The sequence below is a fragment of the Geospiza fortis genome, unplaced genomic scaffold (genome assembly GCF_000277835.1).
Source record: "Geospiza fortis unplaced genomic scaffold, GeoFor_1.0 scaffold54, whole genome shotgun sequence".
NCBI classification, from domain to species: Eukaryota; Metazoa; Chordata; class Aves; order Passeriformes; family Thraupidae; genus Geospiza; species Geospiza fortis.
Genome location: NW_005054301.1, coordinates 16,826,846 through 16,854,711, shown reverse-complemented (window position 1 = coordinate 16,854,711; position 27,866 = coordinate 16,826,846). Strand labels below are relative to the sequence as shown.

Sequence of the window (27,866 nt, the reverse complement as noted above, 5' to 3'; positions counted from 1 at the left end):
TGTTTGCTTGAAATGATGTAGCATCAACAGAAAAAGTTTGGCCCTGTGTTTGATACTTTTGTCTGTGCTTAGGAGGCTAGGACTGCTGCAGTCTTCAGGAAATGTGCCCCACTGAAGTGCTGATTGACTGAGGGTGTGCAGTGAGCCAGCTCCTAGAGGGGATCAGGTAGAACAGGGTGAGCTGTGTTCAGCTGAGGAGATTACACTAGCTGGAACACAGGCTGCTAAAGGTTTCCTCAGAAGCACTTGTGTTTGGCAGACAGACTAGACAGGGACAGGAGAGGCACTTCCTAAGCTATGGTCTCTGGTTCACTTGAACACCAACTGTGGCATCTTGGCCAAACACAGCTTAATGTAAGCAGCTGAAGCAAACAGGTCTGGAGAGATCAGCAGAGAAGGTCTGCCAGGCTGCAGGGAGCACTCAAACTAAAGCAAAGCCAATAACTGAAGGGATTGCACACACACAACTCTCCCCCACCTTGCCCACCAAATGCCAGATCTCCCTTCTGAGCCTAGTGCCCAAGGTGGTAACTTTTGCAGAGCTGAATGGCAGGTTGATCTCAGAAGCCCCCTCTCAAGAAGAGTCACTTTTTGTCCCCTGAAGCACCATCCTTTTGTGACCTCATGATTTGATAGATAGTTTTCCTAAAGCGCTGGTCCCGGCTCAGTCTTTTGGCTGCTTCTTTCAGCTCTTCAATGTTTTCAGCTTCTGCAGGTGAGAAGATGAAGGACTGTGACTGTTTCACTGAAACAAGAACAGCACAGAAAGGTAAGCACTCTCCACCAGGGACACAAACTGAAGATAAAGTTTCACTAGAGTTCACAAGCCATGTGACCAAGATGACTGAGCCTCAGTCTGTGATTAGGCATTCTGATGAAGTCATATTTAAGTATGCTTTTTTTAGGGGCCCAGGACCATCACAGAAGTTTAGCTTTCAACATATATAAAGAAATGGGCAACAAGTACACAGGCTCAATGCCTGCTCTCTGGGAAAGGAAGCTCCAAGTAGCACTGCAGCTCCATTCTGCTGCTAAGGAATATGAAATAGAAACAACATTTGCAGACTTTACTGCTCTGCCAGCCCCCTGGGCACATATCTGCTCCTGCAGGATATGAAGGAGAAGGCTGCCTGACACCTACTGTCATTCCAGGAGGCGCTGGTTCTCCGGCAGCGGAAGCGGCAGCTCTTTATGCGGCGAGTGGCAGCCTTGTGGATGTACACGGAGTTCTTCATGATCACAGGCATCTTGGCCTCCAGCTCAGCATTGCGGATGCACTCTTCAAAGAACTCTGGGAAGAGAACACCACTGTTTCAGTGATGGGACAGACACCCCAAGCAATGAACCAGTCACAAGGGACTGCACTCATTGATGGGCTGAGCCAGGTAATGATGACCTTCATGAACAACAATCCATAAGGCTCCAGAATATCATCAGGAAGAACATTTGCAAATGTTCATTTTCAAAGTGACAAAACCCTCTAGTTCCTAACAAATGCATACTCAAATTCAGAAAGAACTGCAGTCATCCATTCCACATCAGTAATTCTCACAACTGCTCATGACTCAACTGCCAAAAGCCTTTGATACTGTGATAAAACTTCTCAACTCTGAAGCCTTGCTCATCATACTTTCTTTGAAGGGCTTCTAAAACCAGTCAGGTCTAACTAGAAAAGGAAGGTGTTGGCAAGTGTTGGCAACTCCAGCATGGGCACACATGGTAAGGGATTTATTAATAGCATAGCAAATACTAGCACAAAGTTACATATATTATGGGCTCCAAGAAAAGCCCCATGTCCAGATTCTGATGTTATTCTGCCTTGGTCTGCCACACAAACTGCTTTTCCTGGCCCATTTCCCCTCTTATGGTCTGACCAGTGTCTATTCTGCCATTCCAGTCTTGCTCTCCTCCTGCCTGTTGCTGGTCCTTTGCTGTTCAAAAGCACCATGTGCTAATGTGCCCAAACTCTTCTATAAAGGGCATGCAGAGCTGCAGGAACCACTTGGAAGGACTGAGGCAATCTGTGCTGGGACTAACATTATGGGAGACATTGCTGGTCCCTTATTTTCTCTAGTGCTCTGCTCATCAGTACATTTTTACTCTTTTGAAAAAAACATCTCCCAAAATCTAAAGCTGGCAATATCAGGAGACAGTCAGTACCAGTTACTCATGTATGCCCTGTGAAGCTCCACTTGAATGCTGAGCTCAACACATCCACTTTCACTCTGTTTTCTTACCATGGCCCTGAGCCAGTGGGATGAAGTTCAGAATCATGACTGTTTTTCTCCATTTAGAAATCTTATGTAGAAACTACTGAATAAAACTTTTAAAATTTAAATATATATAAATTATAAGTATGTGAATAGATATAAAACTATTTATACATTTATTTTTCCCTATTTACCTAACAGTGCTCAGAATACCACAGGACTTTTTGACTTTTCTATATTGGTCCAGTACATCCACCTATCACTGAAATGAAGCTTTACAGACCTAGCACCTTAATAAACCCTTCTCCCTGCACTATAACTTGCAGGGCATGAAAAACAAGCAAGATTTGACTCAATTGAAGCTGCTTATGTCAGTTCCCAAGCCTGACTCAAGCCAAATGCCAGGGTAATGCCCCCCAAGAGAACCCAAAAAGACCCAGCCCAAACAAACCAGAAAAAGGCAAAGAAACAGGGATAACTTGTGAGAAGCATCAGTCTTACACCTGACTCATGCTCTGCAGTGCTGAGCTGATGCTGTGATCCAGCTCTGAGTGAGGATCCAAACTTCACCTGCTGGGTCACCCACCAGCACGTTGCTACAGCAACCACAGGCCTCCTGAAACTGGTGATATTATTTTAGCCAAGGCTGAGAAATAAAGCCTTGAGGGGAATCAGAGGGCTCCTTGTAACTCAGACCTAGTCAGTAGTCAGTTTTTATAGCTCTGCCACAGCTTCCCTGTTTGACATTTTGGAAAGTCAAGATGATTTGCTCATCTCTAGGTTTGCCTTCCACCCAGCAGAGAAGGCTGGAATAATTTCATGCTCCTTTGAGAGGCTGGAATAATTTCAACCTCCTCTGAGGGCAAAACACTAACTACCTGCATAGCACATTACGGCTCCTCAAAGGGGAGATGTGGTGGAGGTACAAGAAGTTGGGAGACCACATTTATGCACAGCTGTGCTAATTTGGAATCTTTGTGTGTCTCGGAAGATAGGTAGAAATATTTCCTCTCTTGAGTTTGCTCATCAGTAGAGAACATAGATGACTGACTTACTTCTCAAGTTACTGACATCTGCTTTCATCTTCTTCTCTTTCTCCTTGTTGCAATTCAGGGAATTTAAGCCTTGCTCCAAGCTCTGCAAGGCTTCCTCAGCCTCTCTCAGTCTCTTCTCCAGATCCATGCGTACCTTCACTTCAGCCTGAGGAAGAAAGTAAGAATTGCTGGAAAACAGCTTGTTTCTCAGTAAACATCCTGGTAACTTCACAAGGTCTGTGAGGAACTTGCCATGGATGAAAATGAAAAGACAACAGTGATGGAAATCCTTAGAAGTATTGCAAGGCAATATAAAGGCACTTCTCATGTCTTCAGACAGAATCTGAAGTCCAGACTATTACAGTAATTTTACTTTACTCTGACTTCATTTTTCACAGTTTTTCTCCCATTGCATAAACCATATGGAACTAGAGATGGTATTTCAACACATGAATTTGTGCTAATGCAAGTACTCGCGGCTTAGCAGGAACAGAAGGACATCAATCCAGCTGAGACAGACTTGAGATAAAGGCAGTCAATTCCCACAAAGGGATGTACAGTGCTTAGTTTCAGAAACAAAACACAAGGGGAGTTAGAAATACTGTACTAGTTTAGCACATGAGAGACTACACAGCTTAGGTCAACTTAGCTTTAGTCTGGCCAAGTAGATAGAAGGTTACAAGATAAGAAAATACTGGAGATGCAGGAAAAAATAACTCGGGGTGGTTTTGGACAAAATATTGTATAAGGAGTTTGAGTGTCAAACAGGCAATTATTAACATAATCTTTACATTATTAAGATTTAAGTAAAATACCGTATTTGTCCAGTTACCTTTGCATAGATTAATGTATTGTCTGTTGCAAAGGAGGGCTGGTCCCTCAGCTGAATTCCTCTGCTTTTGAACTCAAGTTCTTGCAAGAGGTTACTGAAGATTTAAAAGTCTTAAGGTTGGTTTCCTGAGCACAGGTGAGGAGAGAAAATGTCTGCTCAGTTCTGCAACATCCATATTAGCATTTATTGGAAATCATCTTTATTCTTGATTGTGTCTACTTTCCTCTTTTACTTTTTTTCCTTCCCTCCATCTATAGGTTATGCTTTCACAGTAGCAAAGGGAAAGACTTGTCTGAATGGATTAATCAGGCTTCAGAATACAAAAATAAACAGTAGTACTACATAGATATAAGATGGCAATTTCATGTGTTACCATAATATCATAGTGCTTTGGGTAGGAAGAGACTTTAAAGATCATCTCATTCCAACCCTTCGGCCATGGGGAGGGATAATTTTCACTAGACCAGGTTTCTCAGAGCTCCATCCAGCCCAGTCCTGAACTCTTCCAGGATGGAATATCCACAACTTCTCTGAGCAACTTGTTTCAATGCCTCACCACCCTCACAGTAAAGAATTTCTTTCTAATACCTAATCTAAACCTCTCCTCTTTCAGTTTGAAGCCAACCTCACCTATCCTATCACTACATGTCCTTGTAAAAATTCCTATAAGGTTTCTGTCTCAGAGCCTTCTCTTCCCTAGGCCAAACAGCCCCAAGTCTCTCAGCCTGTCTTCACAGGAGAGGTGCTCCAGCCCTCCAAGCACCTTGGTGGTGCTCCTCTGCGCTCACTCCAACAGGTCAATATCCTTCCAGAGCTGGATGCAGCACTGTAGGTGTGGTCTCAGCAGAGTGGAGCAGGGGGACAGAATCACCTCCCTCACCCTGCCTGCTACTCTGCTTCGGATGCAGGCCAGGATACAGCTGGCAATATGAAGCACAGCTAATGAAGATTTATGACCAAAACGTGAAAACTAAATAAACCAAGAGTTTGGCTTGATAGGGAATGAATTGAAAGAGAAAATGGAAGCACTCTGAGCCCAGGGACAGCAATATGTGACGTATGCAGGGGATACCTTGAGGTCTCTCTCTGCCTGCTGTTTCTCTGCAGTCAGCTCCGAGAGCGAGTTCTGCAGCGCTTGCGACTGGGAAGAGTAAAACTCCCGCTCCTCCTCCAGTGCTCGAGACCGCTCCTCATTCTCCTTCATCCTGGTGCATGGCACAGCAAACAAAGATGACCATTCCCACCCCAACACAACTCACAGGAAGGAAAGGAGCTCAGTGTCATGATGGGGCATGCTCAACTACCTGACTGCCCAGAGCAGAGACGCTAACAGGAGCACTGTGCGCTCCATTCCAAAAGCACAGGCATTGCTGGAGAAAGCCAGCTAGACAGTTCTTGAATGGAACATTCTCAACTCCTAGATGAGGCCCAGGAGTATCAAACACTCCTTATGGACAGGCCATGAACACCTTCCCATGCCCAAGTCCTGGTTTGAAAGGAGCAGGCCCAGCTGGGACCAAGTTCAGCTGCCCTGCCTCACTCTGTCTCCTTTGAAGGATTTGTAACCTGGACTCCTGCCATTGGAACCAGACAAGCTTCTAGACTTGTCTGGTGTTGGCAACCAAAAAGCAAGTCAGCAGACAGCCACATCCCTCAGCACCACTAAGCCTGAGCAGAAGTGTCCTCTTTCCCCACTTCACCTTTTCTCTGCCAGGAGTTTCTCCTGCAGAAGTTGCTGCATCTTCTCTTCAATCTGCCGCAGGCTGCAGTGTAGTCCCCAGATGGGGCTTTGCTCCTTGCTGGGGCTGGTTGGAGGTGGGACCTGGCTCTCATTTTCTTCCAGCATCTCCAGCATTTGTTGTTTTTCCAGGGAGAGCTCCTTGAAGGACAAGAGATTGTGAGTATCAGCCAAGTCTAATGTTTCTGCTCCTGTTCCTGCCTGGTTCTTCCTTACTGAGTGCCTCCATTCTTACATCCACATGCCTCATTCAGGTAAACACAGGAATAACAAAATTTGGGTTTCATTTCATATCTGCTTCACAGGGAGCAAGCCTCCAAAACAGCCTTCAGTATGAAGAAGTGAACCAGCAGGCCCCTTTGATGTGATATGCTAGTGAGGACACAGCTCAGGGACTGGAACCTTGTGCTTCCCTGGTGCATCACAGAGACAGGCAGCTTCTCTGCCTTCCCTGCTCCACTTGCTCCTTAGTGGGAACTGGAGGCACCCCCTCTGTGGTACTTCTAAATGTGGGCAATGGGACACATCACACTGTATGCCTCTGAAGTGTTCAATGTGCAATTAGGGCAGGAATGGTACTTCCATAGCTTTCCAGTTCTTTTTGTCATAACTGCAGGCAAGGAGAAGAGCTCAAAGGAACATATTTTTGGACAAACTTGCAGGATCTGACACAAACATTAAAGATGACCTTGCAGCTTCAGAATACCGTGTGGAAATTTCACAAAAAATATACTTTTAGAAAAGATACTTTCCACAAATCCACCAGTAAGGAAAGATTTTAATACATCAAGACTCTGTTTCCTAGATTCCCATGTACATTCCCAGGCACATGATTTCTTTGAGAATCATACTCCCTTCTGTGAACAAAGATTGCCCCTCTGCTGCTTCAAATTCCACCAGAAGGTAGGGAGGTGCAGTTAAAAAGAAAAAGTTCATCACAGACTTACAGTCATGTTGGCTGGAAGGGACCTTCCAGTAGGCTCCTGCCCAGCTTGCCGTTCAGAGGCAGTCGGGCAGCACAGCAGCATATGGTCAGCTGTGGCTGCTCACAGTCTGACAACAGTCCATGGTGAAGGTTCCTCAGCCTCTCCGACTGCCTGCCTGCCCATCTGGTGAAAATTCTCTCCCCTACTGTTCCACCTAAGCCTCCTAAACTACAACTTATTCAGGTTATTGTCCTATCACCATATCACCTGGTACTGCTGAGAAAGTCTTGGTTCAGTTGTGCTCTGTGTCATTTCTCATCCTTTTCTACAGGGGATTTTGGTGTTCATATCAGCTACCAAATGAACCTGTTCATCTGCACAGCACTTCAACCCTGGCATTAGCAGATGTTGGATTCATGCCATGTGACAGCAGTGCTTTCAGGCCCAATCCCTCAGGGGAGGAGCAGTCACTCACCTCCAGGGTGTTCTGTAAGGACTCTGTCAGGCTTCGCAGCTCTTTCTTCTCTTCCTCCACTCCTTTGAGGGAGCGGGCTGTGAGCTCCAGCTCCCTAAAGAAGCAAAAAGGGTGACAGCTATTGCAATAATAGCCCTGCAGGCTGTGCAGGCTGTGGCTCTCCTGGTGCAGGACCTGCAACCATCGGTTGGTATAGCCAGTCCTGGAGAGCCAGGAGTTTTCCAGGAAACATCACATCCTGCCTTGGACACACTACACATGTCCAGGAACTTCACTGTGCCTCCTGATCATCAAACCCAACCCAAGAGTTACTGCGCTTCTCCAGCAAGGGCAGAGCCATGGTTGCAACTGAAAGAGCTCAGACACGGCAATCACATCTAAGCAGAGCCTGGGAGAACAAAAATGGTTTGCAAAATCACACTGGCTTTTCTGACATGTTACTTAGGGGGGAAAAAAAACGAAAAAAAGAGTGATAGTAAAAAATGTCCTTTCAGCACTTGAGGCAAAGCACTTGGATCCTTCTATTTCTAAGTACATTTGCTGGTAATATGTTGCATAGTTAACCTCAAAAATGACAAAACTAATCTTGGTGAGGCAACATCATCATACATCCACTGTCATTCAGCTGATGGTGGAAAACCAGATCCAGGTGTCTGGACCCCACATAGCTGCTCAGTCAGCTGAACTAATTGCCTCTCTGAAATCTTCTCTTGCATCTGTCCCTTGCCATGCTACCCCAACTAAAATGAGGGTTGCTTGTGTCCCAGCACTTTGAAATTAAATTGCTGGAGGCCCGAGGGTAAAATGAAGCTAAGCTGTGTTCTATTGGCCACAAGCAATAGCAGGTGCAGGTAAAGAGCCCACAACCATTCCTGGTTTAGTCAATGCAGCATCTCCTTCCTACATGCACAAACCAGGTGGATTTTCCAGCCTGTTTGGATTCACCACAGCAGTACTTTTGGCCAGAGTGGGAGTCGTGTCCTTCCCTGCCCTGCAGCCCTACCGTCGGATCTCCTCCTGCTCCAGCCGCAGCTCCCGCACCACCTCCTCAAAGCGCTGCTTCTCTGCTTCCAGGATCTGGTTCAGACGCTCCAGTTCCTGCTCCAAAAGAGAAGACAGGGATGTACTCTGCCAACACAGTTCGGAGAGGCTTCCCTGCTAACAGCGCCTGGGACTTGTAACATGGCATTTAACCCAAGCTGTGTAGTGCTACAGTGTGATCTGTGACTCCACCGCACTTTTGTCCAGGGGCAATTAGAAGGATGTGAGGTTGCCTGAGGATTTTCAGACATCCAGAAGTCCCAGCCAGGTTACCAAGCACCTGGAAATCTCAGATATGCTCCCTGCAGAGGTCAGCTCTGCCACACATATACAGAAGGTCCAGAATTCCCTGGGAATGCTGGGCTTACTTGTATGTACCATTTTCAGGCATCCAGCCATACAGACACAGAAAAGCCAGATAACCTCAGAATGCAGCAGCTCTGGGATTTCTGTGCCTGACGTGTGATACTTCTACCAGTTCAGCCTTTATTCTCACCCCCCACTAGGGGAGGAAAACACAAACCATTCAGTTACAGCTTTGCACAGTTTAATCAACCTGTCACTATCTTTGTGCTGATAAAACCAAAATTCAGCAAGGGTCCCTCTCCTGGTCAGGTCCCCTTGCAGCCATAGTTGCTGTGCTGCTACAGGCCCATGCCAGTCACAGAACAGCGCTGGCACTGGATAAATTCATAATGAGACTCTTGCTCCATGGTGCAGGTACACAGCTCAAGCTGCTTTCCCAACATACTGCTCTGATGCCTTCCGGCTCCCAGGGAGTCAAACCACAGTTCAGTGAGTTCTACATTCAGTCCCTCACAGCACCAAACTCCTTCAAACTAACCCAGCCCCATCTCCTCCTCGTGGGCAATGGAGTTACTGTGCATGGCTTTGGAAGAGCAGAGATTTGTTCCAAGATCTTCAGACAAGGTAATTTCTCCCCCTGTGGCTGTGGGCGGTGCAGCCCGCTACCTCACCAGAGGGAGACGTCTCTCTGCAAAGGCAAAAGGAGCTTAGCCCTAAGCAAGTGTCCAAGCCACTTTTGGATTTTAGCTCTCCAGAAATGTATGCACTAAAAATATAGGCCTGAGAAGCCTAGGTCAGCATTGCCATCTTTTCCTAAGGAGAGGCAACAGTCATTTTGGATTAATGGACAAGAGCATGAGGCACTTTGCAATGTTGTGACATGGTGGTCCACATCCATGCAGACTTGCCAACAGTGTGATAGGACAATCCACTTGCACAGCTATCCTGCCATGACTTTATGATGGTGCTATAAAAATCGGCATAGATGTGGATCGGTAAATATAAGGATGTGCTACTTTTACTATATTAAGCAATTATAAGCTAGGAATAGTTTGAAAAGCTATTATAAACTTGATAAAGCAACCTGGCCTAGTAGAAGATGTCCCTCCCTGCCCATGGCAGGGGTGTTGGAATGAGATGATCTTTAAGGTCCTTTCCAATCCAAACCATTCTATTCTAAGGTAAATTAAGGTATAATTGCCACATCTAAGGGAGTGCTCCCTTGATTTTTCCCTAGTGCAACATTTTTTATTCTCCCCATCTCTGTTGCGTCCAAAGAACAAGCTGCATTGTTTTTTGTGCTCCTTGTTTCTCACAGCAGCATCTCTATGCTAGAACAATGCTTGTTTACTTGCTTTCTAGTTGTGGAGATGGGTCTTAATTGCCACAATCTTCCTGAATCTGCCAAATAACACTTGTGTAATTCAATCCAGTGAGTATGAATTTCATTTGATCTTCCTCCCTGGTCCTCCTGGAGTCATAAAGATAAATCTGCTCTATGTAAAGTAACAGGGAAAGGGAGCAGGGATACACCTCCATGACCCATTTCATGGCACAAGTCTTATTCCTCTCTTCATCCACAAGACCCAGAGGTTGGCTGGAGACTCTTGTGCCTCCACAAGCCTTTCTCCCTGAACACTGACATGCCTTCAACAAGTCCCAGCCTCCCAGCCCTGCCACATGGCAGCTGAAGGAAACTGGCTTGTGATGAACTCACCTCTTTTTGCTCCCTCTGCAGACATAGCTCCTCTGTTTCTTCCATTAGTTTATCTGCAAGCACACAAACAAAGTCCAAGCACAGAGAAAAGCATTTTATACCCTCGGGATATTTACAAACAAGAATCACTGACTTTTTGAAGCTTGAAAATGCATCATTCCCTATTCCTTTGTGTGCATCTGTCTAGGAGGGTCCAAACGCTGAGATGGCACTAATGGGATGTTCTATAACTTCCCTCCTGCCAAATAACTTAATAAACTAAACAAACATCTTGCTTTGTACTCATTCTAAGCTTTCCTCTCAATGTTCTTAAAGAGCATTGATGAACCATCCTTCACCATCCTCCCGCTGAGTCAGGAAAATATTCTTATCTCTGCTTCACAGATAAGGAACAAGGCACAGAAAGGTCAAGTGAGTGCAGAGGATCACACAACATGTAGCAGCAGTCAGTTTTCCTGCAGCTCAGTGCCCCATCCTCACTTGCCTAGCCCATCATCCTGTCCTTGGCCCTCTGGGCAGCACTGCCAACTCCCTATTGTCACCTTGGGATGTCCCAGCCCAGCCCAGAAATCAATCCCTAACTTAGCCACAAAACTTGTGCTGTAGGGAGCGGCTCCCCTCAATGTCATTCGCTCTTGTCCCCTGAAGACACACCTGCCCAGCAGAGGCTGTGCTCTCGTCCTCACTCTGCAGCACCTCTGCTGTGGTGGCTCCAAGCTCAGAGGCTCTGCCTCGGGCAGCTCTGAGCCACGCTTACAGGAACCCAGACAGAAACGCTTCTCGTGGTCAAGCCTTGAGTTCAGCTCTCAGCTCTGCCACCTGGCTGCCACGGGAGCAGGGGCAGATTGACTGGAGCACTTCTGTCTTCCTCTTGTCAGGTGAGTGAGGTGCTACTGGCTTCCCTGGTACTGAGGACCTGACAAGGTTACTGCTGCTTGGCAGCATGACTACTTCTAGGAGAAATGCAGACCTCTACCTCCTGCCCAGAGCAGGGCTCCCGGTGCCAGAGAAATAGTGTTACATTACCAAAGCTCTGCTGAACACCACTGCTACCTTTCTTCCCCACTCACTCCCTCTTCCTTCTGGCCAGAGCCCAGCACAGATGCACTGTAATTACAGAGGCTCTCCCACCTTCCCTCTTCTGCCCCTCCTGGAAGGCCCAAGCCCTGGACCTGATGGGCTTCTGTAATGTCCATGTCTGATAGTGAAACCTGGATCCCAGCTGCGTGGAAGATAACTCAGTGTGGATTCGAGAAATTCCTCAGAGCAGTGTTCCTCCAGAGAACCTTGACCTGCTTCCAGGAGCAGTGCCTGACCTCAAAGCTTGACTACAGGATGGACACAGATCATTGAAGGTAAGGCTAATAAGGCAGAAGCCTTAGCACTTATACAGAAATAGTTCATGTCATAAGAAAGTAGCCAACTGTGACAATTGACCAGCTCTGAATGTTCTTGTCATGGACCAAAGAACCCGGTGAAATATATATTTTATATTCCAAATATCGCCTGTTGGCCACAGAATGTGTGTTCCTCTATTTCTCCACCACCTTTTCTTTTATCATACTAAAGAGCTCTTTAGTCTTTAAAGCCCTTTCATTTGCTCTGGTGGTAGCAAAATAATGTTTTGACGGAGCTTTCCTGTCTCTAATTTTCCTACCACTTCTGTCCCTTCAGGTCCTCCTCTCAGTATCCCCTGTTATTCCTTTGTCAAGTGTGGAACCACTTTTTCCTGGTGGTCGCCTGCCTCATGTATGAGCCCATCCATCACCTCACATGGGTGAATGGTGTTCAGATGGACAGAGTAAACATGCCTTGATACTAGAGCTATGATCACTGCTACATGTGCTGAGATCAGCCCTGATCAGTGTGGTTGCAGAAATGCAAAAAGCTCCTTAAGATTCCTCCAGTGGCTTGACAATTAGGAGTAGATAGCATGAGCCCCTGCTCAAGGCATAACCAACCTGAAGCACCCAAATTTCTGCTATCTTATTTAAAGCAGATAACTATCCAGACAAGTCACTGGGCCCACACCTGTGATCCCCAGCCCCCAGGTCACAAGATCTCTGAGATCTGGGGTATGCTGTAACTTAGAGGGAATCTGGGTTAAAAGAGCTGCTCTCCCTTGGCTCTTCCTATAGGCAGTGAGGGGAAGAGATAACTGGACCTGCCAAGGCAGTCAGAGCATCCAAGGTATCAGGCCATGCAGAGGCTGGTTCCTAAATAGGGGATTGGATTACATAATCCCCTTTCTTCATACCTAGATTATTTCAGGTTCATCTGTTCTTTCGCTACTGTCTACAGAGAGAGCACCGGCAAATTAGCCACTGCCATTAGATACCTCAAACAAGCCCATGTAAATGCTCCCACTTCCAAAATGAACAGTGTCAGCAAACACAAAGATCAAGTAGATAAGACCAAAAAAAGCTAGGTGAAGAAAACTCATGTATGAAAAGCTGTGACCAACCTCAGAAGTATCAGTCCTGTCTGACTGAGGGAGACAAAGGTATTTTCTGTTTGCCTGTGGGCAGCTGAAACCAGCACATCCAAACCTCTCAGGGGTGGCAAATGTTTGTACGGATGAGCCCATGGAGGACTGCAACATGGTGGGCAAAGCATGTTTCTCCTTCACACTCCACACAGATGTCCAGATCCCACCCTAACTTTTGCATGTTTTGACTCCCTTCAGACCTGAATTTCAGCTGCTGACTGCTCAAAAGCTTCATCCAGAGAAAATCTGCTTGGCTTGGCCACAGTGACAATTCCAGGAGAAGCAAAATTACTATTTTGGCCTCTATTGCTTTTCAAAGTAAGAGTTTCCTACCTAAATATTCCTGTTTCTCCTTGGCCAGCTGTAGTCCTTGAGCTTCCAGGCTCTCGATCATGGCTTCTCCCAGCTGGGCATTCTTCCAGGTCCTAGGGAGAGCAGACACAAAGCAGGCAATGTGAGAGAGCTAAGGGTCTAGGACAGGGGACTCAGCCTAGCAAACTGCCAAGGAATTCAAACATGCAGACTCTCATCAGCTGGGACCATGAGTCTCTAAAATTTTTCTCCACAAATGAATTGGAGAAATTTCCCTGGCATTCAGTAATTTTTTTTTTTCAATACATGGGCTGTATGTCAACACCTCACAGCTATTCAAATGTTTTTCCCAGTGTTTTGACTTTTATACTGAACTTAATTTTGAGGGCTCTCCAGACCAATCCAGCACATTCACAGCCTTCAACTACAACAATATGTACCTGGAACCTTTTAAATGACAGACTTTAGAACCAGATTTTAGGTTTAACTCTAGTAACTTCCCATTGCCAGCAACATTGTCTTCTGCAGCTCCTCCAATATTTTGTTGTTAGAGTCACTCTTCCCCTTCAGACTTCAACCACTTATTGAATCCTTCCTATGGCCTTTTACCTTCGGTCTTTCTGGTATCCATCATCCATCCTGGAACCAATCAACCCCTCCTCTGCTAAAGTTGTAAGCCACTAGGACTTGGTGTCTGGCCCTAATCTGGGAGTCAAGTGCTTTTTCCTGACAATGAAGAACCAGAGATAAAAGCCAGACAAGATGCTGGCAAGTAGGGAATCTTAAAGGCAGCAGGCATATTCAAAGAGCACCTTGTGTTATTGTAGGGCCACTGGCCAGAGGATCTCAAGGTCTCTTAAACACTTAATGAAGCAAAGCTAAAAAAAGGGCCTGTGAAGCAGATACCCATTACTGATTGAGTTCACAGACAGGATGGACTTTAATACAGATATTAAACATCAAGGACAAGCACACACAAAAACTAAAAATAGAACCAGAAATGGAGTTTGCTGCTAACTTCTATTCATGTTTAATTAGAAAAAAATCTACACATATAAAATGCATAACGTTAAAACATACCTAAAATTGATTCCAATATGTTTATATAGATGGGCATACAGGAACGGCAATTGTTGCCCAGAAATTCTGCCATCTTTGTTAAATCCTAAGGGATCTTATAAATATTAAATATCTGTAAAGCTTCCTGTACTCGGCCTCTTTGTGAACAATTTGAAATTGTAGCTTTTTGGAAACTGTTAATTTGGCAATCTCCGATTTCAAGGCAAGCTGTACTTTGTCTGTTATAAAAACCAGATGAATAAATTAAACACACACCACCCCAGGGACCAGGCAGCTCACAGCTCCAGCAGCCCAGGCTCTTTGCAGATATATGTGTTTCTTGTCAGCTAATGAGGCTATTTCTAAAGTAGAGAGAAAATTAGAACACTAATTTAAAAGGTGCTGTTTTGCCCACAGGTAGACATCTTCATCTTGAGTGAGAATATGTGGGTGTGAATGTGTTTTCTCACTAACATTCCCTATTACAGGATGATTCTGATCCCAGAGAAGCAAACAGGTCAAGATGGGAGGGAGGGAATGACAGAGTTTATCATATGATTGCATGGAGGGTATCAAAACATCTGCAGCCTTTAAGGTGTCTGTTTACAGAGTCACCTTTTCAGTGCTCCCTCCCTTCCCCAGACTAACAAGACATTTCACTGTCAATCACTCAAAGGTTACTGCACCCACTGCTGTGTGACTTTGAAAATGCACTTGGATCACCGTGTAGCATTTAAGCTTTTATTCCTACATCTGCAGGAACCAGCACTGGTGTTACCACAGCTACAGGGAGGTACTAGGCTATACCTTGGGTTGAGGGGCAAGCAAGAGCTTCTGTTATTTTGTATTTCTTGCCAAGTGAGTTTTCATCAGAAAGAGCTACATTACTTAAAGTATTGGAAAGCACAGCGCCAGAAAGGCTCATGGAACAAGTAGAAAGCCCCTGCCTGAAAAAAAAAAAACAAAAAAACAACAAAACACCAAACCCAAAGTTGTAGAGAATCTCCATCACACATACACCTCAATCACTGTCTGTTCCAGTTCTGCAGCACTGGGAATATCTCTTTAGGTAAAATGCAGGAAAAGCTTTCTTGGTAGCACCCAGAGCCAATTTTTAGAGACACTTAGCACTTTATAGTCTGCAGGATGTAAGTACTATGTTACTTTTTTTTCCTCTTGCATTGCCCACCAAGTTTACTTTCTACCAGTTCAGGGAATGCTGCTGTGGACAGAGAGAGGTTATGTGTGCCCCTCTCCCCCACTAGCAGCAGTAAAGCCTCTCTGGGTGGGAAGAGAGCCTGGCAGTCTGGGAGTCAGGGCTTTGTGCATTTCCAAAATGCTTTTAGAATCTGGCAAGTGTGGTAAGTCCAAGCCACAACATTTTGGATGTGTAGGGATGCCATCAGTTTCCCTCTGCATTGAATAAGTCATTTCCCCATCAGTGCAGGAGGCTTGGAAAGGAGTGAAGAACTGAAGGGATCACCAAGCAGACTGATGGTAGAGGCAATAACCAGTTGCACAGGCACATACACATGACCCACCCCAGATGGAAAGAGGCAGTGGACAAAATTGAAACAAAGGACAGAGGATAATTCCCAGCCTGGATTTGTTTTTCCTCCTTTGCCTATGTCCATATTTCAGTCTATAGAGTTTTTTTGGGTATTGGGCGCTTTTTTCCCCTCTTTTTTATTTTTCTCAAAAAAGTAGTTTGCTTGCAAGTTTTTGGTTTTTTGTTGGGGTTTTTTTTGGTCAACTTTAAATAATTATTAAAACAGCAGGTGCCACTGGCAGTACAATCTTCATCTAGGAACAAAAGAACATTATAACAGATTGCCTAGAATAATTCAACTGTATTCTTTTAGCTTTTCTATTCACTGCAGATCAATTTATTGGCCCATGCTGGCCTTTCTGACTGCTGTCTAGCTCCCAACCTGACCCTGTTAAATCACATAATCCGTGCTTTTCCTCACATGCAGGTTACCATCAGCCCTGATGAGACTGGCACTGGAGCTGCATCATTCTCTGATGCAGGAACAGAAGCACAGAGGGGAGGAAAGGTGTCTCAGATGGATTTTCAGCTAGGCGCAGGTGGTCTGCTGTATGACAGCAGCCGCTTGTGGCTTCTGTTTTAAATGCTACTGCTGGAATATTAAAGCAAGGGCTAGAGAAAAGGCTGGCTCTGTGACAAATGCAGCAGGGCAGGGCTTACTTGTGCACACCCATCCTAAGTTGTGCTGCCCTCCTCCTTCCCTCCCATACACACCTGAAAGATGACCTTGGTCCCAAATTATTGCCCTTGGCAATAGTTGATCTAAACATTGGCAAAGGCAAGTGCAGACCAGTGCTATTCAAGAAAAATCTCCAAACTGCTCCAGGGCTACCTCTGTGTCTGTCACTTCTCCTCTGCAGTGGCCAAGGCTGCTCGTGCCCAGGGGGTGGCAGATCTCTGCCTTGGGAATTGTGTCCCATGGGACTCCTGCTCCCATGGATCTTCATGGCCAGCTTTGTGGTGCAGTTCATACACTGCCACGGAGGGAACAGCTCACCCAGCACCACAGCCAAGCACAGAGCTTGGCTTGGGCTGATCCACCATAACATGAGGTTCCCATTAATTACAAATCTACATTTTGAGCCTCACAACATTGAAATTAACTGAGATATTGCCTTAGCATGTACACATACAGGCACACATTGGTATTACAAGTTAAACAGCTTCTGTCCTTACAGTGATAAGAGACCACACATGTAATGCAGCCAGAAGGGCAGAGCAAAATTCTCATTGCTTTAAGCATCAGCGCTGAGTGGTAGGCTCTGCCCTACAAACCCAGGAAGTTTCTGTATCTCATTTGGGAAAATCAAATCCCTGTTTTAGTGTTATCTTTTCCTGCATCTGCTGAGATTTAGAAGGAGCCTGCTCTGGTTTTGCAGGACAGCTGTTCATTGCACTGTCAGGCTCCTGGGTGCTGGGGGATTGCAGAGCTGCAGGCCAACAAACTGCAAATCTCTGTCCAGCATTCTCAGCAGAGTGTGAACTAGTACTGAATGCAGACAGCAATCAAACCCTCTCACCCCTGCAGGTGGGCTGGAAATGCTTTGCTAACACTGCCTCTCCTGGGATTTAGGCTGCCTCCACATTTCACAATTAAACTGTTTTGAGAGGCCAAATCCTGCTGCTGCATGGCCTGAGCACCCGCAGATCTGGGCAGAAGGAATGCACACCCCACAGACACTGAAGCGCAGCACAATTACTGTTATTGATCAGAACTGTGCTGGTGAGGTCCCTGCTCGTGGCAGGACATAGAGCCACATGGGCAGCTGCTCACTAGCTTCATGTCTTGCCTGTTCTGCTCTTTACCCCAAATTCATATGGAGAGGTTTCTGACCCCCACTTCTGTCAAGTCTGCAAACCTTGCTTCCCACACAAAATGGACCAGGAGGGTTCCCACATCACTGAGGCATGAGAGAGGGATAGCAGATGGAACTCAGTGTATCAGCATTTGGCAGATGACAGCCTAGGGTGGTGAGCAGAGCGCCACACTGCACAACAACATGGGAAGCTTTGCATCAGCTTTAGAGCACTCCCCTTTGGAGTAAGGATGGGTCCAGGAGGCAAATAAAGCTCTCACTGGTTTTGGGGAGCTTGTCTGACTCCCCATAGCCCTTCTAGTCAGGCTTCTTCCTCTTTATCCTTTATACATCTACAGATAAGATGAAAGCAAATAAGGAATAGAAAGGAGCTTACACTTTTCCAGACTCCTGTAACATCTCCAGCCACTGAGCCTGCTCAAATTCTGATTCGGCTGCTAGAACAATGTTACCCTGGAAGAGGGGAGGGGAGGGGAAAAAAAACCCAGATTAGAGAGGCTGGTGCCTTATGCACCTCTGTGCACCCCTGGCATGAACTGGACACAGCTGTGGTGGGAGAAGAGCCCACCACAGCCTTCCACCTCCACAAGAAGCATCACACGGGAGCAAATATGACCTAGGCCTACCACACTTTGGGAATGTGCACACAGCAAACAGCCACAGCAGGAATAAAACTGATAGGGCAACATGGGCTCTAGGGCTCCTGAGAATCTGTCCACTGCTCTGCTAGTAGCCTAAAACCTGGTGTAAGAAAGTGCAAGTTTCCTTGTTGGTTGTGTTGAGGGGACTTGGGATGCTAAGTCACCCTTGCCCTCAGGATAGTCTGTCCAGAGAGGGTAGGCATACCTTGATGGGGAGGGAGAAGTCTGCCAATCCAGCTCTGCTCATCAGCATTAACCTGTTCTGTGGTGTTTGGAGGTTTTTAGAAGAAAAGGAATCTACTTACATGGAAGTCTTCATGAGAGATCTTTATGGCATAAGGCATGTTGGCCTCTTCTTTGGGCTCCACAATGCAGCCTCCCAGGGGTATGACACCCTGGAGATAAACCAGAGCACTCTAATCAGTCAGAAAAATCAAGTATAACTATCAACTAACCAGGAGCTGAACTTTCAGTCACTTTGTTAGCCCCTGCTCTGCCTTGGCTAGCCTGGGAGGGGCAATACACACAATTCCTGCAAAGCAGAGGGACTCTCATCACCACCAGGAAACCCTCAGCCAGTAACTGGAAGGGGCAGGGATGGCAGTCCTGCCTTCAGCATGGAGGTAAAGCTGTTAGCTAGAACAGGGAAGCAGAAACTGTTTCATCAGGGAGGAAGTGATCTCCCAAGAGGGGCCAATGCTGCAGATTCAGCGCGGTATCATGAGAAGGGCTGTGCATCAGTCACTGACAGCAGTCAAACCCCACAGTGCTGTGTGGGGCAGGCAGGCAGCTGGCTGTGACAACCAGGATGGGTGGAATCAGCACCCTGAGGAGCTCATGTGCTACATCAGCCTTTAGTGACTACAGAGGACAAAAGCAGCTCAGAGCACAGGGTCCCCTGGAGCTCCAGGCAGCAGAGCTACAGAGGGCTCTCAGGTACTGAGGGCAGGCAGGCCATCAGCTGCTGCCAAGTGCAAGTACAGGTTAGGAGCAAGAGCCAAATGGAGCTCTTAGCCCCACCACTGGCTTTGCCAACATTATTTTTATAGCCACAATGTTAGTTGACTAGATCATGAAAATAAGGGAATATATCTACTATCAGGTAAAAAAAAAATAGAAGTCATATGCCTGCTGAATCATTAAATATCTTGAAAAGTCCCTCTTTTGAGGCTTCCCTGGACCTGTGAGATGTCTGGGACTTACCTCTTCATCACCTGCTGGGCCTACAGAGGAAGGGGGAGGGAATGCTAGAAAAGAGAATAACTCCCTCCTTGTGCAAACACTGCTCACCTTGGGATGGATATTGAAGTATTTATTGCTTTCAAAACTCTTCTTTTCACTCTCAGCATAGTACAGCAGGAAGCTTTCCTTAATGATGAAGAACCTTTAAGACAGTGGAGGGAAATACATTCTGGTGAAATGGAGGTTGTGGTTCACAGCACAAGAAAATCCCCACCTAACTAAAGCTGCTTTCTGAGCACGAGAGTTCACCACTCCCACCTAAGACTAAGGTGAGGTGCCTCACTTCTGCTCACAGCCAGGAGTTGGTGCCTAACAGCAAGTGCCAAGCTGAGGTACTTTGTGCTTGCAGCTCACCCCAGCAGGCACCACCAGAGCTGAGGGCAAGCCACATGCTCTCAGGGCACTGGGACAGCACTCTGTGCCCCAAGCAGGACCACAGACTTTTGGCACCTCTATGTGTGTGCTTTCTCTCGTTCAGGGGTTGAATTCAACCTACTGGAGAGAGCTGCTCTTTTATTCAAGGGTCTCTTGCATGGGCTAAGCCCAACTAAATGCTTATTTTGCAATATGCTGCCTGCCACCCTCTTCCCTCCCATCTCAGCACAAGCCAGAGGGAAGCGTTTCCAGTCTAACAGAGAATCACAGCCTAGCATCCCCAAGTGACTCTTGAGGCAAAAATTGGCCACCAAAGCACTAAGGAGCAGAAATAAATTTGTGAGATATTTTTAAGCAGAGCACCTGGCAAACTCTCCTGTCACTGACCTTCACAACTACAAAGGAAATCGAATATTTTTTTTTCTCATACGTGTAACATTAAAATAGGCCTTGTTCTGCTCACTTAGCCTTAGGTATGCTCTGGTGGTCATTGTGTAGTAACCACAAAATATCACAGCTTCTGCAAGCCAAGCCTCTAACTTACTGGAGTGTGTCCTCAAAATTATGATTAAAGGAGTGCCACCTTTAGCTTACTTGGATTTTTGAAATGCCCCTGGGAGGGTTCCTCCTCTCTTCAAAAATTGAGGTTGCACATACTCTGCAGGCAGTGGTACAGGGGAGAGATACCTGACTTAGTTTCAATTTGGTCTAAATCTCTGCAGCACTCAAAAATTATGAAGAGCAGCTGAGAAAAAAATGGGGACAAGTGTAACAGGGAGGTTTCAAAAGAGCAAATGACAAAGAAAATGTATTGTTCTGTTCTGTACATATTTTCTGACACGAGAAAGAAGGATTTGGAAAGAAAGTGAAAGGCAAGAAGGTAAAGATTATTTTAAAATGCCCTTTTACGCTCCACAAAACACAGCTGTGTAAATCACTTTCATATGGTGCTGAGGACAAGAGATCATGAGGAAACTGAAAAGGATGAGGCATTTATGTGAATAACAAGAACATTCCCAAGAAACTCTCCTGTTTCTGGGAGGGAATAAGAGAAGACCTCCACAGGCAGTGCGGCCCATTTGTGCAGCCTGGGCATTGCTGCACCTTTCCTTGGAGCCACCATTAGTAACAGACTAGAGGCTGAGGGGCTGATCCACAAGGACAATTCCAATGCCTTCATGTGCCCCCATTCCTCCCAGGCCTCTCCTGAAGTGGATGGGCTGCCAGATGGAGCCAAGTCCTGCCTCCAGTACAGATGAGTACAGCAATCTGGTACCAGTTTAGTTCCAAAAGCTAAAGGAAGATGTTGAAACTGGCAGAGAATTATAATAATCATCATCATCATAAAAATATAATTAATAATTATTAATATCATTATTTTACTTAGGTGAAAACTTTACTGCTTCCATCAGCTTCTTTCTCTTGCTCTTCTGCTATGGCTCTGGCAACAAAGATGAAATTGCCAAATGCCATGGAAACAGAGACCACAGGCTCTTGGGGCAATAAAAGAACAAAGCTAAACTTCTCAAAGTCTGCAGCAAACTCAGGCTCTGGACCACTTTGTACCTTCTCCAAAGTCTTTGAAAGTGACAGTTATTGAACAGGTGCATATTTACATCCAGAAATCTTCAGGACATACAAACACCAGCAGCAGGTAATGTTCCCCAATTTTTTTCTTCTCCTTCCTTCTCATCTATATGTGTTCATGTTGACATCAGAGGTGGGGAGAAGCAGGGACTTTGCCAAGGCAGACATCAGAGACCTCTAGAGAGCAGACAAGGCTTGTTCCTGGTTCCTCCTGTCCACATCACTTCTGCAAACAGCAGCCTTGTGACTTCCTGATTAATTTTTCCTCATATCTCTGGTCATTAACTCTATAAGAAAGTTTTCCTTTGAGTAGCTGCATCTTTGTTTTCTCCAACTCTATGCTTAGTTCAAGGAGGACTTCATTTTTTAGAGAGAAATGTTGCCTTATCTGCACAATAAATACAGAAATAACCTCTTAAAAGAACAAACCTGCCTGCCCAATGGCCTGTGCTTGGTCCAGTGAGTGACAGGGAACCAGATACTGTGGGCACAAGTATGAATCCAGAGATGCCAAAAGTCAACACCACATGAAACAAAGAAAGTCAAATCATCACTTTCAACACTCTTTTCAGTCTGACTAATATCAAAAAACATTTGCCAGACAGGTAAAGATATTGATCTTTAACTCTGTGTGATTTTTTAATCTAAATGTTATCCCCCAGTTAATGCCAGAGTTTAGTTTGTTACATACTTTTTATTGCTCAGTGCTGATAATCCTCATATTCTAGATTATGCTTTGATGGAAACCAAAATCAAATAAAAAATAAGAACAAATCATAGCACAAGTCTCTGAAAATCAATGTGTCTCTCACAGATAAATGAACTTTTAGATCCCTGGTCTCGCAGATGTGGAGAGAAAAGATGGGGATTTGGAATGAAAATACACAAATAAGAGTTTTAAGAAGAACAAAATCCCACTGCAAAGAATGAAGGAAAAACATTGAAAATCTGGTTCGCTTGTGCACATAATGTATTTATGCTCAGATGATATTCCCTCATCCACCTTTACCTGGAAAGCAACACCAGAGCAACCATGGCCATCACTTTAAATGACCTTCAGGACAAAGTCTCCATGCCACAATCCAGGGGCAATTGATGCAGCATGGTAAAAAGATGGATGAAGTAAAATAATAGAGGAGAAAGTTACGAGACTCCGAACAGGTTGAAGACTAAAGCAGCAGCCAGGTGAGTAAGAGCCAAAAGGGGAAAAAATGGTCAAGGGGGAATGGGGAGAGACACCCAGTTAGGACTGTGATTGGAGGACTGGAGACACTGAACATGTGTATGAATTAGGCACAGATGTGGCGGCAGGGGAAGATTTTTAATACAAAGAACCCAAAAAAAGAAGTGATTTAAAAAGAGAGCAGAGCTCAAAACCTTGGAGAACATCAGCAAAGATGTGAGAGGTGAGGTAGGCTGGCACAGCCACTCTCCATAGGCAGCACAGGTAATGCAAGAGCCATTCATGTGGTCAGCTGCTCTGGTCACCCATCCCTACTGCTGGATCCTGCTCTGAGGAACCACTGAAACCACAGCGTAATTAAACTGGAATAGCAGAGGAATGGTAACAATTTGAGTGACTCGGATGTAAAGCAGAAACAACAGCTCTGTACTGGACAAACTGAGACACCTCATCTCTGTGGAATAAGTGCTCTTTGTATTACAGAGGGCTAATGAAATTAATTAGCTAATCTTTGTACAAGTTTTTGACATGACAATGGCCCAGATGAAGTAGTTACACTATAAAACTGCAGCAGTCTCCCTGGTCCTCTATTCTGATGGTGTTTCTCTGCGCCAGGAGCATAGGGGGCACATCCCATTTACTACATCAGCCCAGTACTCCATCCCCAGGGACAGCTCAGGAAACCGATGGGCAAATGATCTTTATCAGCCTGAAGATCAGAGCTCGAAGTACCTGCCCCTCTCCCTTCCTCTCCTGACAGCTCCAGGCTCCCTGCCTGCCTCCTGCCCTTGGAGCTGGAGCATGCCCAGCCTGCAGGGAGCAGGGAGAGGTTCAGGAAGCTCCCTGACCACAAGCAGCAAACGGGAGGATTGCAAGGAGCAGAGGGAAGCCCATGCTCTCGCAGCCCCGCTGTCTTGGCAGCCCCTGCTGCCCTGCACCGCACACGCACGCTGCTCTGCAGCTGATTCCCGGGGCTCCTGAGCAGAAAGCAACCACAAACAATTATCTTTTCCATCTGTCCTGTGACCACACGCAGTGACTCTTGGTAGCCATTGTGGAAAACCAGGTTATGTGCCTGCTTTGCAACATCACAGACAGGACTGGTTCGAAAGACAAAAAATTCTCTCTTAACTGTGCTGTGTTTCCCTCCTCCCAACCTGTCATCTCTGACAGGTATATGGAGGCATACAGGCATATTTTGTGTTTTGTTTTCTCTCTCCTTGTGCTTCACCTTGCTTTTCTGATGTTCAATTGTCCACCAAAGAGATGGCCCTTCCTGGCACTGTCCCATTGAATCCCAAAGTCTTGGACATGGATGGTGACAGTTTAGAGCCTGACATTTCTATATGGGACTGGGATTATTCATGGTACAGAAGGATATGCCACTCCCATCCTGGAAAGAAGTTGCTCAGAATAGGAGGACTGTTAGCCAGGGACTGAGAATTTGATTTTCCAAAGCCACTCCAGCAGTGATACAAGCTTAGACTGCTCAAAAGCATCACTAAACTCAGAAGACAGGTGCTCCTCTGTTGAAAGGATATTACTTTACAAGGAAAGAAAATTCACATTAGGAATAGACCTCCCTTTCTTTAAGAGACAGGCATTAGGATGCTGCTAATGGCATTTCAAAAATCAAGCTCTGAAAGGCAGCATGCTCAGATGTCAGCCCTGGCAGATACACACAGCTTCACTGGTCCAGAAGCATCCAGCCCACTCTTGAACAGTACTTGAGGCAGCATGCAAATATTATATTTGGGCTTCAGAGCAGACCACTGCATGGGCAAAAGAAAGGACTGAAAATGCTCCAGACAGCTGTCCCAGGTCAAGTTCAGCTGTCTCCACAGGTGCCATCAGATTTGGCCCTGACTAAAACAAGACTCTGTTATCCCTCCCTCCTCCCTGCATAACCTGTACTGCTGTGAAATTCCAAAACCTGGTATTTCCATCACCAAAGTACTGGACACCATGCCTGGACATTTTTTCCTTCATCTGCTATTTAGTCAGATTCCATCCTTCCCTGAAACAGTTGCTTTTCTTCTCAGTTTCTCCAGAAGTATTGCTGCTACAGCCAAATGAATGGCATCAAGTCAGTAAATATCATGTATCTCCCACATGGACCTATCTTCATGGCTGATGGCCTGATTGAGATCAATCCTCCCCTTACACACAGGATATCTCCCATATCTTGGAAAGACTTTCCTTGGGAGTGGGAGTAGTACAGTTGTCGAAGATTTCAGGACAAAGCATACATTTATCAGAGATCAGGTCCTCAATGACATCCAGATATAGTCAATCTTTTTTCTTTATTTAACTGGAGTGGGAAACACCTCTTCTCCTTTTCATAAAAAAATGTACTTGACCGGCTATGTGTTGGTGGGCATGGGGAAAAAGAGGAGGAAATGAATTAATTGCTCCTTATCTCCCCCTAATGATTTGTTATAATACCATGCAAGTTTGTTTTACTTTAAAGCAAGTCTCTCCCACGATAAAACAAACAAACCAACAAAACATTGTTCCTCCTGTTCAAGTCTTTTTACCCCAGTACTCACTTCCTTCCAAACCCTACAGATTCCACGTTCAACTCTCACTGACTTGTGTCTGGTCCCCCAGGACCCTCCGCTGCTGTGCTTGCAACTAACCTTCCACATCACCCCTGCCCCACATCACCTCCCCTTCTGCTCCCAGCTGCTATCACTAAAACATTCACCACTTGCTGAAGATGGGGGTAACTTCTAGGAATAGACCAGCACTAAATAAATAATGACAGAGGGAACAGAGATGGGCCATTTGCCTGCAAGAAATTTTTATTAGGGAGAGCCTTTTAAGAATGCCTCATCCATGGCAAATTACCTTCCCCTCTGTTATTCTGTCCATTTCTTTTCCGTAACACAATCACATTAGTTTCCAGGCATAATTCATTTATTTATCAATATTTGGGAGCTGAGTAGCGAGCATCAGCACAAATTCTTTTCTGGGTGAAAATATGCTGTTCTTGGCATGAGAGGGAATAAAACACACACACACAGGTCAAAGACTGCTACAAATACAAAACTGCTTCCCAAGTAATGTTTTTTTTCAGGCTATGCCATCTTCACAGACTGGGCAGCACTATGGTTACTACAGAGAGCAAAGCTGGGAAAGCTGGCTTTAGAAATGGATTGTATCTACACTGCAGACTGCAGCAAAGGTACTTACCCACGAAAGGTAAGTGCTAGAGATTCTTTGCATAAAGAAACTACAGCAACTCTAAACTTAAAACCGACCAACCACTTCGGTATTATAGAACATACTTTTGTCCTTGGTTAAAGGTTATAGCAAATGCTTTCCAGCTCCAAACTTCCTGGCTGCTGATAGACAACATCCAGCAGCTTGCAAGTCCCTGACACCAGATGGGAGAGAACTCAGAGCCACCTTCTCTCCAGGGAAGAGTCTGCATGTGCTGTTCCCAGCACGCAGTCGCTGTCAGGCAGCTCAGCAGTACTGGAGCTGTGCACAGACCCCTGCAGACCACACACACACTACAGACCCCCACACAGTCAGCTCAGCCCTGCCATCTCACACCCGAAGGACTCAAAGAGCTTTGAGTGCCAAAGCAAAATGTCAGGCAGTTTAGGGGCAAAATACATGAACAGACTCTTCCCGTTTCATGAAACTATCACAATTATTCAGAGGAGGCAGCTAGTCTCTATTACCACCCTGAAGTGCACATAGCTCAAGGTCTGGACAGATAAAGAGAGCACAATGGGGTGCCACATGTGTGAAGCAGACTCAGAGCAGCAGGAAAGCTATGCCCCAGGTTTTACCCCGAGCCTCTGCCTGGCTGCCTGCACTTGAAGAGTCAAGCACTCAGTCTCTTAACTTACCCCAGAACCCTGAGGCTTTGTGTTTCACCCGAGCATCCCTCAGCAACTGTGGCTTACCTCCTGGACCATTTGGCTGACTGCCTCCCAAAGGGTCTCTTCCAGAGCACACCGTACAGCTGCACTTTGGTGCTGATGTCCAGAGCATCCAAATCTGCCTGTTCCATGGACGGAGAAGGGGAGACAGAACTGGATTTTGAAGCAAACATTATAGATGGATCTGGTTCTAACTCACCCCCTCTGCGTGGCAGCTCAGGGAATCCGATTAAATGCAATGAACCAGCAGGATGTAACCAGCCCAGCAGACAGAGAGCCTGGGCTTTGGTTTGAATCAATAACTTGACTGCTCAGCACTCAGTCAGTAATTCTCTCCCTGATGCACAGATGATGAGAGTTTTCTCATTGCGTATTACTTCCTGATGCTTTGCAAAGAGCACACATCCCAGCCCAAGGGAAAAAGAAGAGTGAAGAGAGTCAGACATCAGAAACACAGAGAGGCAGAAAGAGCTCATCAGAAAGAAAGCTCTCAGCAATAACATAAGCCAAAATACCTCTGCACCAGAGCCAGCTTGGAAGGTTATTTCACTCGACATTGCAGCACTCCATGCAGAAATTAGGGCAAGACAGATGATGTTTTACTGACAGGCATCTCTGACACATATTCCCAAAATCTTGCACTCGGAGACAGGTTCTTCTCATTTGTCCTGAGGAAAATTGGGGCAGAGTGAGTGGGAGTCAGCAAGTTCAATCAGACTCCCTCTGTCATTGGGGAGGGTGAGGGGGCCTTGCTGTGCCAGCCTGGCACTGCCCACCTGGGGAGAGTTCACGTGGCTGCTGGGTTTGGACTGGGCAATGTCCATACTCCACGCCTTGCTCTGCCTTAAAGGGCCATTGCTGATCAAAGTTAGAGCATAAAATTCTGCCTGCCTTCATGCTTTGCTGCATCGTGGAGAGGTGGCAAGAACAGCCTCTGCCCTGCCTCTTAGGTACCAGCTCCTTCTTGGCCCCAACACAGACATATAGGAATGCATCACACAGCTCAGGTCCATGTTCATCTCCTGCTTAGTACTCCCACAGCAAGCTTTTTAATCTGCTTCCCTATGTCCTTGTTTCTTTCTTGAAACCCCTTCTCCCTGTACAGATACATAGTTCTCCAAAAGAACCTGCCTTTTGCAATGCTCACAGGAAAGCAGTTTATCCTCATATTGTTCTTTACTGCATCCTGCCTCCCCTCCAGGATTAGAATTTAGGGAAGAATCCCAGCTGCTAAACCATCTGTGGTTTTGGGATACCCTATAACCAACACAGGCATGTACATGCTGTATGGCATGTATGCCATATATGCCAAGTATCTGCTCCTGATTTAACCTGTGCCATCCCACGTGAATAGATTTTGATGCTGTAATTGTTGGATGCCAGCCCTTCCCAACACAGTTGTTCAGAAGTAACACAGTGTAGACACATGATCCTTCCC

The 27,866-nt window shown here is 45.9% G+C and overlaps 1 protein-coding gene across 1 annotated transcript; it reads right to left on the bottom strand.

The window, feature by feature from the left end:
• Window positions 1-94: 94 nt before the first annotated feature.
• On the bottom strand, window positions 95-26,601 carry PLEKHD1 (pleckstrin homology and coiled-coil domain containing D1). The gene is made up of 14 exons (XM_005417536.3): window positions 26,453-26,601; window positions 19,436-19,529; window positions 18,451-18,540; window positions 17,881-17,957; window positions 13,101-13,192; window positions 10,280-10,332; window positions 8,219-8,313; window positions 7,216-7,309; window positions 5,777-5,955; window positions 5,149-5,281; window positions 3,266-3,410; window positions 1,142-1,291; window positions 622-745; window positions 95-152 (listed from the first exon to the last, which is right to left on the bottom strand). The coding sequence occupies exons 1-14, from the start codon at window positions 26,599-26,601 to the stop codon at window positions 95-97; spliced, it is 1,533 nt and encodes a 510-aa protein (XP_005417593.2).
• Window positions 26,602-27,866: the final 1,265 nt, after the last annotated feature.